Here is a 14833-nt window from a genome sequence, read left to right as displayed (position 1 = left end):
AAAATTCCATGATCAGGAATTCTCTATTACAGATACTTGTCTCAAAAAAAAGGTAAGTGAAAAGTGATAAAAGCAAAAAGTTATTTTTTTTCAAGAAGATATTCTTAGAAGAGGATATTTAAGAAATCAACTGACTGTAATATGGGACTGCCACCTCACTTTCAAACTTCTGTCTTCTTCAAATGGACACACTCTACTGGAGAGCTCCAAAAAGAATTAAACAAAAGAATCTAAGCAAAGAACCATGAGATGGTGATAACACAAAGGAAAGGCAAAGATGCTCACATCAGCGTTGTTTATAATGAGGAAAAAAACTAGAAACAACATAAACACCCGTCAATGGAGAGATTTTCTAAATAAATTATAATATATGAAGACAATGACTATTACACAGCTATTACAAAGGATAAGGTAGATCTATATGTGCATACGTGTGGAAAGTTCTAGAATATAAACTAAATATTTTATATCAAAGTGCAAATACTGTGCCTTTCTTCACATAGATTTGACAAACACACACCCATACACAGACTGGTTTGTGCATATATTTTTCTAGAATTATGGAGAGGTGGTATTTTCAGAGTGAAAGACTGAGTTCTGGTGGGGGTGGACACAAAAGAAGTTTTATTTTGTAACTTTACTATTTGAACTGTTTTTACCATGTACAAGCATTTTTTAAAGTATTAATAGGGATCGGTACAAAGACTGTAAGCCTTTGGGGTTTTTTTTAATTTAAAGAAAAAGATGTATAAGCAATTGCTTTCAAACTTTGTTCTGTGAAATCTTAGAATTTAAAAAATATGCCTTAGCAAGCTTCTACCCTGGTTCCAATCAGAGCGGCTGTGTTTTCTAGCCTATGTTCCTGCATAATATTTCTTAGGGGGAGAAAAGAGTTCCACCACTAAAAAATATGTTTCAAAAACCACTGGGACATGGGCAATATAAATGTGCCAGATTATTCACATCATTTTTATTAAGACAAATGTGCTCAAGTTTTCCTGTGTGGACCAAAGTAAGCTCTGGAGTTCCAGTTCTTAGCGCTCAGTGTAGTCCAAAAACCCCACATTTCTTGGACCATGGAAGGTCACTCATGCAGTAGGTTGCACAGTGGCCCTTTCCCCTCAAAACTCATATCCGTCCAGAAAATAGAGCCTTGGCAGATGTCATTAGCTCAGATGAGGTCATACTGCATTGGTCAGTTGATTTCTTAAATATCCTCTTCTAAGAATATCTTCTTGAAAAAAAAATAACTTTTTGCTTTTATCACTTTTCACTTACCTTTTTTTTTTGAGACAAATATCTGTAATAGAGAATTCCTGATCATGGAATTTTCCTGATGAATTCCCAGCCAATAAACATTAAATTCAATGACTGGGGTCCTTATGAGAAGAGGAGTGGGACACAGATACACACACACACACACACACACACACACACACACACACACACACACACGGAAAACAGCCATGTGACCGCAGAGGCGGAGACAGGAGTGAGGCAAGTGCAAGCCAACGAACGCCAAGGATTGCCAGAAGCCACCAGGAGCTGGAAGAAGCAAGGAAGAAGCCTCCCCTAGAGCCTCTGGAGGGAGCGTGGCCCTACCAAAAACTTGGTTTCTGAATTCCGGCCTCCAGAATCGCAAAATAATAAATTTCTGTTTTGTTAAGCCACCAGATTTGTGGCAATTTGATATGGCAGCCATAGAAATTAGCATAACTCACCAAAGGGACAGGTAGGGTACACAACAGTATGGACAGGCCATGAACCAACAACCAGACCAACTGAGGTTCACCTTTGTCTTCACCGTTGCAGTGGTTCTCAAACTCCAGCGTGCTCAGCATCACCTGGAGGGCTTGTTAAAACACAGGGGCCCACCTGCAGAGTTTCTAGTTGCATGGGTCCAGGGCGAGGCCTGAGGACCTGCATTTCTAACGGGTTTCCAGATGCTGTTGCTGCAGTCCAGGGGCCACACTCGAAGCAGCACTGCTCCACCGCTCCACACAGAGGAGACGCCACCACACCCCTCCCCGCAGCGCCAACCTGAGAAGCAGCACCTCCTTCTCCTTAACATGTTAGCCTCACGTGTAAGGTTTTTTAACAAAAGTTTCTACAACTAGCAATTAAAAAAAGAAACTAGAGGAAATCTGCAGTGTCTCCTCTCCTCCCAAAATACCTTAGACTGTGAGGAGACATCTGTTGTTTTTGCCTGCCTGGGCTCCAGTTCTCCTTCTTCTGTTCATCTTGCCCAGCTTTCCTTTGAGGAACCATCCTCCGCCCTGTTCCCGGCCCTTGGCGTTCGGGGAGATTGGTTGCCACACCAGCATGTGACCTAAGGTTGCTCCTGCCTCGGCATTTTCTATCCTCCTGAGCACAATAATAAGTGGTTCTGGGATGGCCACATGCCCTTAGGGGGACCCCTTAGACGAAATTAGGAGAGGAATGATTAATCTATTGAGCAACAGCTGTTCTCTTTCCACTGGGAGTGCACAGCTGGGCGACTGGGAGCATGCAAGGCTGGGAACATCAGCAGCCATCCTGATAGCTCATGAGGAAAACCTGTGCCGAAACACGGCCAACAGACGCCAGCAAAGCCTGGAGCCAGAGAGGACATTCCCAGTGTTATTCTTTGAGCCCCTGGATTCAGCTATGCCTGAAGCTGCAACACGAGAAGATTTGTGCCTTGATTTTTTCATTGCTGAGTCAATAAATTATTTGACTGTTTTTCTATAGACAGATGATAAACGATAGATGATAAATAGATACACTGATACATAGATAGGTAGATAGAATTTACTTATGTATTTAGCCAGTTGCAGTGGGTTTCTCTTAATGACAACCACAAGATTTTCAACTAGTACAGATTAAAACGTTGTGTGGTAAGAGGCAGGTAATGGAGGAGGAACGAACCTAGTGCCAGTAAGGACCTTTGAGGCCAGGACTCACTGCACTGACTGAATCACAGGCACAAAATGTAAGTATGCTCTAAGGTAGTAAAGTGCCGAGAGTTAAAAAGCAAGTCCTGGATCAAGTGTTAAAATATTAAAGAATTCCCCAGAAAGACTTCTCGAGAATAGTGACCTTATCCATCAGCACGCATTTGGCTGAAATAACAGAAAAACCCACTAAAAGCGGCTTAAGCCATAAGGACATGTGTTATTTACTTAACGAGAAACTCGGAGGTGGGCGGTGGCCAGGCCGCTGAAGAGACTCAATTGCGTCATGAGGGACCTGGGATTCCTTCCAGCTCCCCGTCTGCCCTCCTCGGCGTGCTGGCAAGGTCTCCCTCGCCCGCGGCACCATAGCTATGCAGCTCTAGTTGGTCAGGTCCTCAGGGTCTGCATCCAAACAGGAAAGAGGGGAACACAAGAGGATTTTCTCCTCCTAGACTCCTCCCTTAGGGAGAGAATCAGTCAAACCCGCCCCAGTACACAGGCTCGGTTCTATCTCATGGGCCAGCACCTGGTCACGTGGCCACTTCTAAACCAATCACTGGAAAAGAGGGAAGTGAGTGATACATCGGTTTGGACCAATCAGGATCCCTCTCCGGAGCGGGGGGGCCCATCACCTCCTAAACAAAACGTTATTCTAGCAGTCAACAGGGGGTCACGGCCGTGGGTAGGCGCCAGCGACGTCTGCTGCAGAGAGCATTCAATCCAACCCTCCATGCACCATGTCCCCACACGTGCCAACCACAGAATTGATCCTAACAAGCCTGAACAGGTCCAGCTCTGCCCATCAGCCCTGTGGCAGAAGCATCTGAGTTTTATCCTCCCTGTGTTTTCCAATCAATCTGGTCAAAACAGAAGCACGGAAGAAATGCTGCGGTCGGGAGAGCATCACAGCCCAAACTGTTCGACTCTTCCCCCAGATCTTTTCTGGGTCAGCGGCCAAGAGGGTTGCCGCTGCCTTCCCATCCCAGAGGTGCTGACCTCCACAGCTCTCCATTAATCAAGAGCCCAGGGCCAAATTCCTCCTCACTCACCCACCATCTGCAATTGTTCACACACACGTGGTCCTGGAGCCCCAGGGTGCTAACCAGGGCAGCAGGGTGAAGAGCCAGAGGCCAAGGGAATTCTGTCCAGTCCGAGCTCAGTGACGCCTCACAGTCCATCTTCTGAGGCTCAGAAACTGAGAGGAGGAAAGAGGGGGTCTTCCATGTCACTGGCTCCCAGGAACTTTGCTAATGAGGTGGCAGATTCCAGCTACTCTTGATGTCTCGATTTGGGATCCCCCAGAAGCAGCTCTGAGACAATAATTAGAGTACAGGTGTTTCATTTGGAGATGATTCCAGGAAGCATCGTGTGAGGAATGGAGAAATACAAAGAGAGAAGAAAGAAGTCAACAAAGGGTACGTTATCAAGCCAGGACAGTGCTGTGGCACTGCAGGCAACTAGTGCCCAGTCCTGCTGGGCAAAGCTGGGCAACACTGGGAGACAGTGTGGAGATTCACTTTGGAGTTATCCCACCCCACGGAGCTGGTCTCCTAGTGGTCATTCATTCCTGGTACTTTTGTTCAGCCCTACACACAACCAGAGCAGCGCTGATGGCCACACTGAAACTCACAGGTGTCAACCATGGAATGCTGGACCTGCATAAGAATGGCAAGGGGGTGAGGGCACGGAGGGAGAGCATGCTGAATCTGTCTTGGTCTCTAAGCTGCTGATTCTGTGCAATCCTTAGAGAGGGGAGACACTGAGATCAAGAGGGAACCATCCTAATAGATCTCCAAAGCACCTGCAACCCCACCCCTCTTGGACTCCAGGGAGTCTGCCCTTTGCTGCCTGGCAGGCATTTCCAACCCTACCCAGTATCCAGATCCAGTCACAAGACCCCACAGAGCACAGTAATTAAAATGACAGGTTATGGAGCCAGACCACCTGGGTCTGAATCCCAGCTCTGCCACTCTGGAGCTGTGTGGCCTTGACTAAGTTCCTCAACCACTCTGTGCCTCATTTTCCCCATCTATAAAATGCGGATAATGAAGTGCCTTTCTCATGGGGTTTTGTGAGGATTAAATGAGTTAATACATGTGAAGTGCTTCCTCCCACAAGTAAGACCTCGACAAATTCAGCCAGTATTAAATCCCCATGGAACTTGGCTCTCACTGTCCCCTTTTAAGCCAGGACAGTGTGTGGCACAGAACACTGCAGGCAACTGGGCCCCAGTCCCACTGGGCGATGCTGGGAGACAGTGCAGAAAGTCACGGTGGAGTCATCCCACCCCAAGGAGCTGGTCTCCTGGAAGTCATTCATTCCTGGCACTTTTCATCACTGCCTCACATATCGGGGACACCCTTAAGTGAAAATAGAATTTTCAATATTATTGCTACCTAACACCGTTACAGCACTTAACAGTTTACAACACATGTAACCATCCACTATTATAATAACCAGTCCCCAAGGGCCTAGAAAGCACTAGGCACAGCTAGGCGTTAAGCATGCATCACCTCTAACTCTCTCTAATGAGAGAGTTCTCTCATCCTAGAGAACTCTCCCTGTAGAATGTGACATCTAGGACCTGGTCAGATTGATTCTCCCCCCAGTGCCGGCGTAGCACTGGCTGAATGAATACATGAAGGAATGACCAATCCAATAAACCCTGATGCATAGATTTTACCCCCACTTTACAGATGAGAAAACTGAGGACCTAGGAAGAGTAGACTTTCCCAAGGGAACCAGCAATACCCAGATTTGAATCTATACCAATCCCTGATTCTAAAGCTAGCCTCTTACCACTGTGCCCATGAGGCCTTCTTAATGGACTCTCCTAATTCCTCTGTCTGGAAGGGAGTATACATGAGAACCGCATAATCTTAGGCATTTGCTGACCATTTTTGTGCCTCAGTTTCCTCGTCTACAAAACAGGACAGACAATAGTGCCCTCCTCAGAAGGATTGCCGTGTGAGGATTAAATGTGGGAATGTGTGTATAGAGCTTAGGACACTGCTCAAGAAATGTTAGCAAGGAGAAAAGTGTCACAGCCAGTGCTCAAGAAATGTAAACTAATATTATCATCAGCCCCAACCCCTTAACGAAGAGGGTAGGTAGCAGGGCCGAGGTGGAGGTGGGGCTGGAAGCTGGGGTACTAACTCCCACTCAGGCCCCTTTATTTGGTCTGTCACAACCTTGTGTGACTCTGTCGTATGCAAGTTCCATACCCTTAGCTGAGAGCAAGCTACTACATGGATGGGGAGTTGATGGTGCTGCTGCATTTAAATGAAAACCAAACAGGTATATTTGAAACTAGCCCACAGAGAGGTACACATAAGGACACTATCGGTATTCTTTTTCCTTTGCATAAGGCAAAGACTAGAAATAGTGCAAATGTCCATCAGAGGGTAAAATGGAATTTGTAGATTGATAGGAAGCTAAGAGCAGAATTATTGTGCTAGAAAACCTAGATCTTGTCTGCTTACTCCCCTAGGATGGTGATTTGACCATACTGTTTGTCCTCGGCCCACAGGTGGACTACATTTCCCAGTCACCCTTGCAGCTAGGAGTGGTCATGTGACTGAGCCTGAATTAATGGATTGCAAGTAAGAAGGAGGTACACTACTTCCAGACCTGGCCCATATGTGGGAATGTGCAAATTTGTTTTCCTCCATGCAGAGACCCAGCACAGAATTGCAAGCCCTGCGACGGGTAAGTGAGCCACAACATGGAAGAATCCCGAGTCACCATGTGGAAGGCTTGCCTCACACTCTGATTGAACTGTTCCATGGAAAAGAAACAAACTTCTATTGGACTAAACCACTGAGATGTGGGGGTTGTTTGTTAGAGCAGTCAGCCCACTGCAATGGAGTAAGTTCTTCCAGAAACATGATGGAAATTCAAAATATAAAAAAGGCATAGAGCTTGGGAAAACTGGCTAGCCATATGTAAAAAGCAGAAACTGGATCCCTTCCTTACACCTCATACAAAAATTAATTCAAGATGAATTAAAGACTTAAATGTTAGACCTAAAACCATAAAAACCCTAGAAGAAAACCTAGGCAATATCATTCAAGACATAGGCATGGGCAAGGACTTCATGACTAAAACACCAAAAGCAAAGGCAACAAAAGCCAAAATTGACAAATGGGATCTAATTAAACTAAAGAGCTTCTGCACAGCAAAAGAAACTACCATCAGAGTGAAAAGACAACCTACAGAATGGGAGAAAATTTTTACAATCTACCCATCTGACAAAGAGCTAATATCCAGAATCTACAAAGAACTTAAACAAATTTACAAGAAAAAATAAAACAACCCCATCAAAAAGTGGGCAAAGGATATGAACAGACACTTCTCAAAAGAAGACATTTATATAGCCAACAGACATATGAAAAAATGCCCATCATCACTGGCCATCAGAGAAATGCAAATCAAAACCACAATGAGATACCATCTCACACCAGTTAGAATGGCAATCATTAAAAAGTCAGGAAACAACAGGTGCTGGAGAGGATGTGGAGAAATAGGAACACTTTTCCACTGTTGGTGAGACTGTAAACTAGTTCAACTATTGTGGAAGACAGTGTGGAGATTCCTCAAGGATCTAGAACTAGAAATACCATTTGACCCAGCCATCTCATTACTGGGTAAATACCCAAAGGATTATAAATCATGCTGCTATAAAGACACATGCACACGTATGTTTATTGCGGCACTATTCACAATAGCAAAGACTTGGAACCAACTCAAAAGTCCATCAATGACAGACTGGATTAAGAAAATGTGGCACATATACACCATGGAATACTATGCAGCCATAAAAAAAGGATGAGTTCATGTCCTTTGTAGGGACATGGATGAAGCTGGAAACCATCATTCTGAGCAAACTATCACAAGGACAGAAAACCAAACACTGCATGTTCTCACTCATAGGTGGGAATTGAACAATGAGAACACTTGGACACAGGGTGGGAAACATCACACACCAGGGCCTGTTGTGGGGTGGAGGGAGGCGGGAGGGATAGCATTAGGAGATATACCTAATGTAAATGACAATTTAATGGGTGCAGCACACCAACATGGCACACGTATACATATGTAACAAACCTGCATGTTGTGCATATGTACCCTAGAACTTAAAGTACAAAAAATTAAATTTAATTTAAAAAAAATATTTTAAAAAAGGGGGCATAGCACAGCCAGAAATGAACTTCCCACCTCTAGCAAAACTTGCCTATGTGCAAGGCCAGCTTCGTGTGTGAGTGGCCTCTGCTGTCACACAGGGACCTGATCTCAGAAAGCCCTTATCCTTGATTTAATGCTCTGCTATTGCCCTCTAGAAATTCTTGACAGTTTTCTAACCTGCATTTTCATTTCTCACTGGGCCTTACAAATGGTGCGGCTGGTCCTGCTTACGTGGCCAGTAACCTCTCACCCTGCTATATACTCTGGGAGCCCAGGGAAGTTACACCAAGTATCACTGCATCTGCCCCTGCCCTGGGCAGCCACCTCACTTTTGACCAGGCTTTGTTCATCCTCAGCTGATTGATTTGGGAACTGGACCTCACCACACTGTGGGTATGTGAATGTGCACATGTGTGCAGGTCTGTGCCCTCCTCCCTCCACTCCATATTCCACCTGAACCACTGCACATGGTATCCCACACCTCCACCAGAAAGGATGAGGAAGGTGTACATCTCCCAGGATACAGCAATCCCCTTTAGGAGATTCTTTAGAAGATCTCTGTTAGGAAAGAAAGAATGCAAAAAAAAGTGTGTGTGTGTGTGTGTGTGTGTGCATGTTTAGGTATTGCAGTCTTGGGGTCAGGGATGGAACAGAAAACCTACTTTTCAACAGATATCCCTTTTATACTGGTGGCATATTTTTACCATGTATCTGCCTTTGATTCAAGAAAACAATTATTTTTTTAAGTGGCCAGAAAAGGCCAGGGAAGGGAGAGGAAAAAGGCTTTCTAAAAGAAACTGCATCAGATATTCAGCTGGGGTTTTTTTCTGCCCTTCCTCTTAAAACACATCTAAGTCCACTGTCCATTGGAGCAGTTGCCCTCAGAAGTGCTGCCCGAAGACAGGCAGGGAAGGGTCTGCCTGGGCAGCTCCAGTCCCTCAGGAAGCACAAGAAGTCCTGCCTCATACAAGACAGTCGCCCACCTAAAGACAATGGGATGAGTGCTTCAGCACTGCACACTGGTCAAGGAGAGCTGTCTCCTGGAAGGCCTTAATATCAGAAAATAGTCGGCACCCTGGGAAGTCCACTTAAAGTGGACTCACTTAAAACAAACACTGAATTTTCACGATTGAAAAAGACATGACTTTAGGCCGGGCGCGGTGGCTCAAGCCTGTAATCCCAGCACTTTGGGAGGCCGAGACGGGCGGATCACAAGGTCAGGAGATCGAGACCATCCTGGCTAACATGGTGAAACCCCGTCTCTACTAAAAATACAAAAAAAAAAAAAAAAAACTAGCCGGGCGAAGTGGCGGGCGCCTGTAGTCCCAGCTACTCAGGAGGCTGAGGCAGGAGAATGGCGTAAACCCGGGAGGCGGAGCTTGCAGTGAGCTGAGATCCGGCCACTGCACTCCAGCCTGGGCGACAGAGCGAGACTCCGTCTCAAAAAAAAAAAAAAAAAAAAAAAAAAGACATGACTTTAACCTAGAATGACCCTACGGCCCGGCAATTCCACTTCTAGGTATACACCGAAGAGAAATGGAAACAGGAGTACAAAGACTCATACAGGGATGTTACTGGCAGCCGCATTCACAATAGCCAAAGAGCAAAAACAACCCAAATGTCCATGAACCCAAATGTCTATCAACAAATGAATGGATTAAAAACTGTGGTATATCCATACAATGAAATATTATTCAGCCATAAAAGGGAATGAAGTGCTGACACATACTCCAATGGGGTTGAACCTTAAAACATCAGGCCAGGTGTGGCAGCTCACGCCTGTAATCCCAGCACTTTGGGAGGCCGAGGCAGGCGAATCACCTGAGGTCAGGAGTTCCAGACCAGCCTGGCCAACATGGCGAAAGCCCTTTTCTATGAAAAATACAAAAATTAGCCGGGTGTGGTGGCAGGCACCTGTAATTCCAGCTATTCGGGAGGCTGAGGCAGGAGAATCACTTGAACCCGGGAGGTAGAGATTGCAGTGAACCAAGATCACGCCACCCTGGGCAACAGAGTAAGACTCTGGCTCAAAAAAAAAAAAAATTATACCAAGTGAAAGATGCCAGACACAAAAGACCACATATTGCACAATTTCTAGTAAATGTTCAGAATAGGCAAATTTGCAGGTACAGAAAGTAGATTAATGGCTGGCAAGGGCTGGGGATAGTGGGATAGAGAGTAACTGTTAAACGGTGTGATTTTATTTTGGGGTGATGAAAATGTTCTGGAATTAGTGGTAAAATGGTTGCACAATATTTTAAATATTCTAAATGCCAATGAATTATATACTTTCAAATGTTTCATAAGATGGATTTTATGTTATGTGTATTTTACCACAAAAAAGTTAAGGCATGACTAGAAATTTTTCTTGAAAAATCAAGTAAAAATTTTACAAATAAGTCTGTTGTTTTGTTTCCCAAAATATTGTTGCAACCTATAGTTGCAACTACAGGTCAATCCTTAGACTAAAGCAAGAAAACACTGTTGAAGGTAATCATTTAATTCGTCCAACAAAATTGTTAAAAGCAGGATGCAATCTCCTTCCCTTCTCATTTAACTTCTGTAACATGATCATAAAAAGTGCATTTTTGCTAAAATATTTCAAGGCATCATCAACTTCCTCAAGGTCATCTCTTACTCTTTTGATATTCAGATCACTTTATTTTGAAGCATCCATTAGTTCGTCGATTTCCTTTTCTTCCAGCACTAAGTGCCCTAGCTGAGAGAGTTCCTCACTGGTCAGTGGTTTTGCTGTGATTCTGGCAATCTGCCAACATCACTTTCATCGACTTCCTGAAATCCTACATTTCTTGCAAGATTTGCAATTTCACTTTATGATCTGCACTGAATTTACAGCTCATTATGTAATGTATTGAATCCACAGTTCCTGCCTGATCCTTCAAAGGAAGAATAGTGAAAAAATGGCATGAGTGAGAACAGACACAATATTTTACCCTAGACCACGGAGTTCTCCAATGGGGGTAGTCTTGCCCCCAGGGGACATCTGTCAATGTCTAGAGACCTTTTTGGTTGTCACACCGCAGGGTGGGTGATACTACTGGCATCTAGCAGATGGAGGGCCCAGGGATGGTGCTGAACATCCTACAATTCCCAGGACAGCCCCACAACCAAAAACTATCCAGCCCAAAATGTCAATAACGCCAAGGCTAAGAACCCTTGGTCTAGACGGATATTGAGTGGGAAGCAAATTTAGAATAGAAATAGTCAGTTCATTGGCAAGTATTTTCGTGTTTTGACATTTAATTATCAGGTAAACAAATACCTGAAGCAGTTCCAAGAACAAATGTTCAGATAGTGAGAATCCCCCATATTGCTGTATGGAGTCCCTACATTTATGGAAAGCCTGGTTTGTGCAGTTGTTTCTTTAGTCACCTTGGCTGCCAGGATACCCAAGGCCAAATTTACAATCTCCTGGCATACGTTTCTGGTGCTGATCCACCCCAGGATTATAGTGACTATGCAATTCTCCCTTATTTTCCTTTTGTCCTAATCATTTTAATCTTATTATACTGATTTCTTTGTTTGCTGCCTTGAGTCCTTGAGGGAAGAAAACAGGGAAAAAAATATAAATAACAAACACATAGCTTAAACTATATAGCAAATAAGGCAAAGAAACATATTGTCCCCTGGGAGTCACAAACACCCACTGCTCCCTTTCCCCCCTTTCTAATAAAGGGCTGTTTTCTCACCTTCTTCCTGAAATACGCTGGGCCTTGACAGCAATCCCGTTTTTCTTATGCAAAGTCTCAAAGGGAAGATTTTACAAGAGTCTACACCAAGCCAGTTTCATCACCCTGGGAGACTGCAGCAGCCCTCTATGTCTGAACTGCAGTCCTGGGGCTCCACGACCCCTCCATGAGGGGGCGTCATCTTACCAGCCTCACTGGATTGCCCCAACCATGCTAGTTGGGCTCCAGCCCACAAATACAGGAAAGCTACTCCTCCTTCCAATCTCCCTTCCCACAAGTTGTCCACGTTCTACCAGACCTTCAAGGTCCCACGCAAGTTACACCTCCTCCAGGAAGCCTTCTCTGAATTCCACATGAATGTCCCTTATCTGAATTTCTCCTGTTCCTACAGGGGTGAATTGCACCCTCTGTTTAATCACTTTGTTTTAGGCAGGCCAGTTATCTCCAAGGCCATTTTAAGACCTTCCTAGCTCTCAAGGATTCTTTCTTTTACAGGCTTCTACTGTACTAAACATATTGAAATGTTCCTACAATCTGTATTACATAAAATTATAAGTTGGGAAAAACTGTGGTTGAACACTTGTTTGGATATTACCATTTTCTTTTCAGATCTTAGAACCAATAACTTTTTCAGTTCTCAAACATTTTTTGGGGGCCTGGATATAGTCATGAGCCCTAGGCACTGTGCCCACAGAACCCAGTGGAGAAAATAACCACTCATTTCTCCAACTAGACAGGAACCTTTTGAAGACAAGGGGCAAGTGTTATCCACTCTGAATCGTCATGCACTGAGTAGAGAACTAAGTAAGTGCTCACAGAACATTATTCCATTAGCATTTACTGAGCACCTACTATCTGCCAGGCACCATTCTAGGTCCTGGGTATATATCTATGAACTAGACAGATGAGGTCACTGCTCTCATAAAGCTGACATCCTAGCGTAAAACACAGATGAACAGATAATGATATGTCACATCAGCTGGACAGAAAGGCTACGAAAACAAATGAAGCAGGAAATGAGCTGAGCACTATTGTAGGCGGGGTGCTCAGGGACAGCCCCTCTAAAATGACGACATGTGGCTAAAGTCATGACGAACTGAGGGTGTGAGCCACGCACACACTGGGCAAGAGCGTTCCAAACAGAATTGCACGTGCAAAGGCCCTGGGGCAGAGGGGTGCTGGGCCTCTTCGGGACAACAGGAGGCCAGTGGCTGACAAAGAGCGAGTAAGGCAGGAGAGGCCCTTGTGGGCCAAGCTCAGGGCTGTGGGTTTTACTCTGAGTGAGCTGGGAGCCGTGGGAGGGTTGGAGCAGAGGAGGGACGTGAACTGATTTAGCAGCTTAAGAGGAACACTCTGGCTACCATCTGGGAAACAGACACAGCAGTACGAGGGTGGAGGCAGGGAGATCACCTAGGAGGCTACCGTGGCCCCAGGACCTGCTGATGGCTGCCTGACCACAGAATGTCAACACCAGGAGCTCCGTGGTGCCTGCCTCCCACTGTTAGAAAACCCAAGCCTGGTCAGCTTCTCATTCCAGACCTCTTGGAAATGCCGACAGAGAAGGGCCTGAATTGCCATCGTCACTTTCTCCGAGACTGGCAGGATGCCCAGATCAAATCAATACAGAATACACAAGCATTTAATCTGCACTTGTTTAAGCAGCGGCTGAGCCTCCAAGAAACAGCATTATCTTGAAAGCTTGTTAAAGGTTTGCAGCCAAACAAAATCCCGTAGACTTCGTTACGTGTCTCCAGACGGTGAGGCTGGGTCACCCCTGGTTCTCACAGATGTGGTTTGGGGCAAGAACAACCTCAGCCCAGACACGAGGTGGCTTGAGGAAGGAAGGAGACCCCTTCCCAAACCTTGATGAGAAATACCTCCATTGACCAAGATGTGGTGTTCAGTGCGCTACAAAATAATACAGGCAATATGCTACTCTTGCTGTAAGAAAAGTGGAGAAAATAAAAATATGTATTAGTAGTTGCTTGTATATTACATAAACAAACTCTAGAAGAATCCACAGAGCTGAACTTTAAAAGGTCACCTTGTGGACATCAAGGGATGGGACAGAAAAGGTTGAATATCTACTTCATAGGGCTGTCATGAGAATCAAATGAGTTCGTGTGTGTAAATACTTTTGGCAAATACTGACACACAGCAGGTTTCCAAAAATGTTAGCTGTCACTATTGATGAGATATAAAAGGATCCCTCTAGGGGATCCCTGGGGGAAACAGTGGCTCCTTCAGATACACAGATCCTAGGGTGCCCACTGAATGGATCCAGTGCCACTGAGGCACCTGTGACAGTGAAAGGTTTTGCTGTTGAGTATGCCAGGTGTAAACCAGGGCTGGCTGGGAAAACCAGGACATAAGTCCCTAATGTCTTCTGTCACAGACCAGTCTCAGCTTGGGCTCTTGGAATTTCTCGAAACCAAAGTGGACCTGATGGAAGGAGATGGGCAGCCCAGAGCCTGGCGGGGAGGGTTGGAGGACCAGGTCTTGAGAAAGACCAGGTCACTCCCCAACACACAACAGAGGTGTGAAGAGGCCCCTCCCAATCCAGCTCTGGGGATCCAGGGAGCCTCATCATACCTCTGTTGTGCCTAGGGAAAGGACAGGTCCCCCAAGATGCCAGGTGAGAACAGACAGCTGCCCACTCCAGGCACACTTCAGTTGATTTTCCACATGGTTAAGCACCCTTCTGATTAACAGGAAGAAATCTAATTGAGATACGACTTCCTAGTCAGAATGCACTAGGTCCCCCAGATATTCTCCTCGGGCTTCAAGGAAGATAACAGAATTCTGCGGAGACCATCACGAGCTGTCAAGTGTCATTCAGAATCTTCACCCAAACCCTGGGAATGCATTTCTGCGTCTCTGCCATGTGGCCCTGAGATGCTACCAGAAACCTCGCCATCATGGCTATCCATTTAAAGGGAAAAAAGTGCAACTTATTGCAACACTCCAGCAATATATCTTAAGCAATGGATGACTAATCTAGAGGCT

The 14833-nt window shown here is 45.2% G+C and overlaps 1 protein-coding gene across 2 annotated transcripts in view; it reads right to left on the bottom strand.

Annotated features, from left to right (window-relative positions):
• Nucleotides 1-14833, bottom strand: part of TMEM132B (transmembrane protein 132B) — a 1306862-nt gene that overhangs the window by 422735 nt on the left and 869294 nt on the right. Inside the window, exon 1 of one of the 2 annotated variants that reach the window (XM_050747885.1) lies at nt 3167-6742. The exons of the other annotated variant lie outside the window; for it this stretch is intronic. Within the exon in view, the coding sequence (XP_050603842.1) occupies nt 3167-3221 (55 nt within the window). The 5' untranslated portion in view covers nt 3222-6742. Of the gene's footprint in view, nt 1-3166; nt 6743-14833 lie in introns of those variants that run through there. 2 annotated transcript variants of the gene reach the window in all.

This window comes from Macaca thibetana, chromosome 11, assembly GCF_024542745.1.
Source record: "Macaca thibetana thibetana isolate TM-01 chromosome 11, ASM2454274v1, whole genome shotgun sequence".
In the NCBI taxonomy this organism is placed as follows: Eukaryota; Metazoa; Chordata; class Mammalia; order Primates; family Cercopithecidae; genus Macaca; species Macaca thibetana.
This window is presented reverse-complemented; position numbering and strand designations above follow the sequence as displayed.